The 3985-nt window shown below is 38.8% G+C and overlaps 1 protein-coding gene across 4 annotated transcripts in view; it reads right to left on the minus strand.

The window, feature by feature from the left end:
* Positions 1-483: 483 nt before the first annotated feature.
* Positions 484-3985, minus strand: part of Rassf9 (Ras association domain family member 9) — a 28706-nt gene continuing 25204 nt past the window's right edge. For all 4 annotated transcript variants that reach the window (XM_023716270.1, XM_023716269.1, XM_012515358.2 and 1 more), the window contains one exon: positions 484-1835. In XM_023716270.1, the coding sequence (XP_023572038.1) occupies positions 575-1835 (1261 nt within the window). In that variant the 3' untranslated portion in view covers positions 484-574. The remainder of the gene's footprint in view (positions 1836-3985) is intronic.

Genomic DNA, 3985 nt, shown 5'->3' on the forward strand with positions numbered 1-3985 from the left:
AACCCAGAGCCAGTCCCCAAACATGTCCCAACAGCCACCTGTCATGGAGGCATAAACACGTCGATGCATTCAGGAAGTGATAGACATGATAGATGGTACAAACTAAGTACTAAAAGCACCAAGATTTGGATTAATGCAAATACAGCACTGTATCTTACAGATACTAAAAAGCCTGATAACACATTGTCAGAGAGAAGATGTCACACATTTTACTATTACTTCTTCATATGTGTAGTTTCAATATTTTGCAATATTGAGAATATTTTTAATTTATATAAATCATTTCCAATAGAAGCTGTGTGATTATCAAATAATTCCCATTAAATTACTTCCCTGTTCTATACTGATAAGCTAGTTCTGCTGCATTCCTAATAAATAATTCATTGCTTGAACCTATAATAAAGTCACATTGTAAATCTTATACCAAAGAAAAAGCCTCCCAACTCTTTATTACCTACTGAGTATTTCAACACGATCTGTGTGTTTTTTTCAGAAAAGTGTATTTGAAATAGTTCCAAATTAAATTATACAAATACAGACAGCAGGAAAGCAGGACAAAAGGAAACCGTTGGCATTACGTGGACAACAGCACCAGGTCACCAGCAGTTGTTTCTGAATCCTGACTGTGGTTCGAGCTGATCCCAGTGTCTGAGTCTGTGTCGTTTGTATACATGTTACAGACCCTTTCAGTTAAAGGGGGTGTCTCCCCGCTGCTGCAGGGAGCCTCAGCTTCCTTCCCTCTGTTTTCCTTTAAATGGCATTCTTCTTTTTTGCTAATGTGCACGGAATTCAGCTCCTTGGCTAGGAGTTCATATTCCTTTGCTTTCATCTGAAGCAATGAGTCACTGTATTTAATCTCTTTCTGGATGCCACTCAAGTGAGAGTGGATTTTCAACCCAGCCTTCATACTTTTCTCCAAATCACACCTGACGTTGTCCAAACTTGGGGTTTCCGATTCACCTGCAGCCGCCCCTTCTGCATCTTCACTTATTCCAAAGCAAACACTTTTCACCTCTTCTTCAATTTCCGCTGAGAGCTTATCGATGAGCATTCTGTAATATTTCAGTTGCTCTTCCAACTGTACAATCCCATCACTTTCATTCAGGTCCTCCAGAGTTTGGCTTTCTTCAGACTGCGGGTCTACTTTTTGCTCAACTTCACTGAAAGTGGTCATCAAATACGCATCCTGAACGTAATTTTCCCCATTATTTTCTACACGATCCAGGTGGAACTTGGCTTCGCACTTTTCGATTTCCAGATCCAACTCCTTCATTCTCTGGACTTGCTGGTGGATAGTGTGGTCCTGAGAGATGATCAGATGAACTAACGTTTCCATGCTCTCACGATCGCAGGACACTGTGTCCTGCTTGATTTTAGCCAATTTCCGGAATGTTTTTCTGACAATTCTTTTTTGTTTATCTGGAGGTAACGTCTTCATGTAATTCGCCGGGCTGAGCTCTCGCAGCTTTTCTGTGTTCTCCACTAATTTGGCTTCGGCCGTCCTCCACAAGGGAACCGGAGAAAAGGCATCTGCTTTCACCAGCACAAACTGCATGTTAGGCTGTTCGTCTCCCCACGATTTCCAGAGCTTCAAGATCCGAGTGAGTGGAGGAAGAACCCGCTCTGAGCCTCTCCACTTCTCAACGATGCAATAATCGCTGGGCTTCCCCAGCAGGAATCGCTTCTCTCCGAAGGTAGCCTCGTGTTCCTCCAGCAGGGCCTGGATGACATCTGCAGAGGTGGTGCGCTTCGTTAGCCCGCAGACAATCTTTTCTTCTTGGCAAACCCAAACGACGATTTCCTTCTCTTCTGACTCCATGTCTTTAGTCGGAGATCTACAAGAAAAACAAAGCACATTATGTTTCTGTCCTCACCCAAGGAACCTGAGAAAGACGTTCTAACATTCATAACCTTTCTAGATTTTACCCTTTGTGAGAGATGAACTGTGAGGCTGTGATGACGTAAGAATGACATGATTTTTACCTAAGAAGAAAAAAGAAAGCGAGCTGTGGAAAGTATTTTGTCTTTATGTCCCAGTCGGTTTTGGAAAGAGTAAGTTGTCGTCAAAGAGAAGTGAAGCTACTTTTATTCCCCTTTGAAAGGTGGTCACGACGCTCTCGTGAAAGGTTAGCGTTAATACAATAATCAGGGAGAAAAGAAGTAGGAAGAAAATAAGAAAGACCAGTTGGTTTTCTTGGAACCTGGAGACTCGAAATGATCTAATGGAAACAAGAAAGCATAAGTAGGATGGCCTTAGAGAACTAAACATAGTGAGATACTGAAATGGTCACTGTCTCATTCAACAAATGTGTATTATATATCAATATGTGCCAAATACAGCTAAAGATATCAAATATCTGGTAATAAACAAAAACACAAGAAGATATGCATGGGTACCCAACTAATATACTGCCAGAGGATGGAAAATGCTATTTTCCACATAGCATAGTTTTCTACACTAACCCTGATAAATGTATAGACAGTGATTAGAAGAAGAAAATCTTCTATCGAGTGCTTTCAGGAGTGATTTCCCATGGAAGTGGCATCCAATGGGAACATAAATAAACTAATAAGAAACCCAAGGCAAGAATTCGAAGAAGTGAAAATAAATATATAGGTCATGAAGTATGATTAACAAACGAGAAAAAAAAATCGACAGGAGCTGGGGACAGAGGACAGGGAAGCTGGCAGTGGGCAATTGCTGGAGGAGAGAAGTCCAATGACCAGCAATGGAAGTGAAGGTGAGCAGCACAACTTTGCAGACTACGATAAAGGCATTAGATTCTTGTTCACATGTAATGGAAAGCCTTTAGAACAGGCTTAACCAAAAGAAACTTATGATCATGTTATGCTTTTCATGTGTTCGGCTTCCATTTTTGTAATGGATGCATTTTAAGTAGAATCAAGGAGCCTGAAGTAGAAGCCTATTATAGTAGTCTAAGAATATATATATATATATATATATATATATATATCCAAAATCCAATCTTGGGGCCTCTTCCCTATTGAAGTTGTCTAATATTCTAATCCTTTACTTTTTGTTATGGGGACCTGAACTCGGGTCCTTGTATTTGTCAGGCCGTCACCTGTGCTTCTTCCCTACATCTCTGGCCCCTTCATCTAAATCATAATCATTTCTTTAATGTTCTATCTTCAAGCACCAAACTCCAGGAAGTCACTACCCTATACATGTCATCAATATAAGACTTTGGGGATTAAACTGCTGCATAAATGTGGGGATATAAAGGATTATTGAAATCATAGCTCTGTGGTTAAGCAGATGGCTCTAAATAGTAGAGGAAAGATTAGTTTTCTAGGGTATAAGGAGCATGGAAATTCTATGATTCCCAAGCCATACTTAAAGAATTTTAAGATCTTATTTTCCACTATGAATCTAAATCAAACCGCTTGTCTTTTATGATACCTTTTAAAAAGAATACAAAAAAGTGAGTGAGATTAAATGAATTACACTCCAATGTGACAAGTGATGACATTAGATTTTTTGAGTAAAAAAATGTCTTGGGAAGGTGAAATTGAACTCATTTATCACATTATGTAATAATGTCAGAACATATATCTCCATGAAGCTCAAACCTAACACCCGTTTCCTGGCTTCTAGAATCTTGTAGCCTTTAGAATTTAATGCACTGCGTAGTGAGACCCTGAACAAAATACAAAAAAATAAAAAAATAAAAAATAAATAAATTCAAGCAAGAAATAGGGCTTCAGAAACTGCACTCTAAGGAGCACATTATCACAGCAAGTTTATGTATTTGATAAATTAGATATTTGAATTAAATTAGAAACAAACTAGTTTTTAAAAGAATGTTACTACCTCCATTAGCTTTGAAAGAAAAGGTACCAAAGTGCTCCACTAAAGTGTGAATTGGTGAAGGAAGGACTTCTCCCAGCATTCAGCGATGGAAGAAAATGCTGAAGAATGTGTTGTTTTCCGCATTTACCAAAATAAAATAAAATAAATTAA

The sequence above is a fragment of the Octodon degus genome, unplaced genomic scaffold (assembly GCF_000260255.1).
Source record: "Octodon degus isolate 3935 unplaced genomic scaffold, OctDeg1.0 scaffold00004, whole genome shotgun sequence".
NCBI lineage: Eukaryota > Metazoa > Chordata > Mammalia > Rodentia > Octodontidae > Octodon > Octodon degus.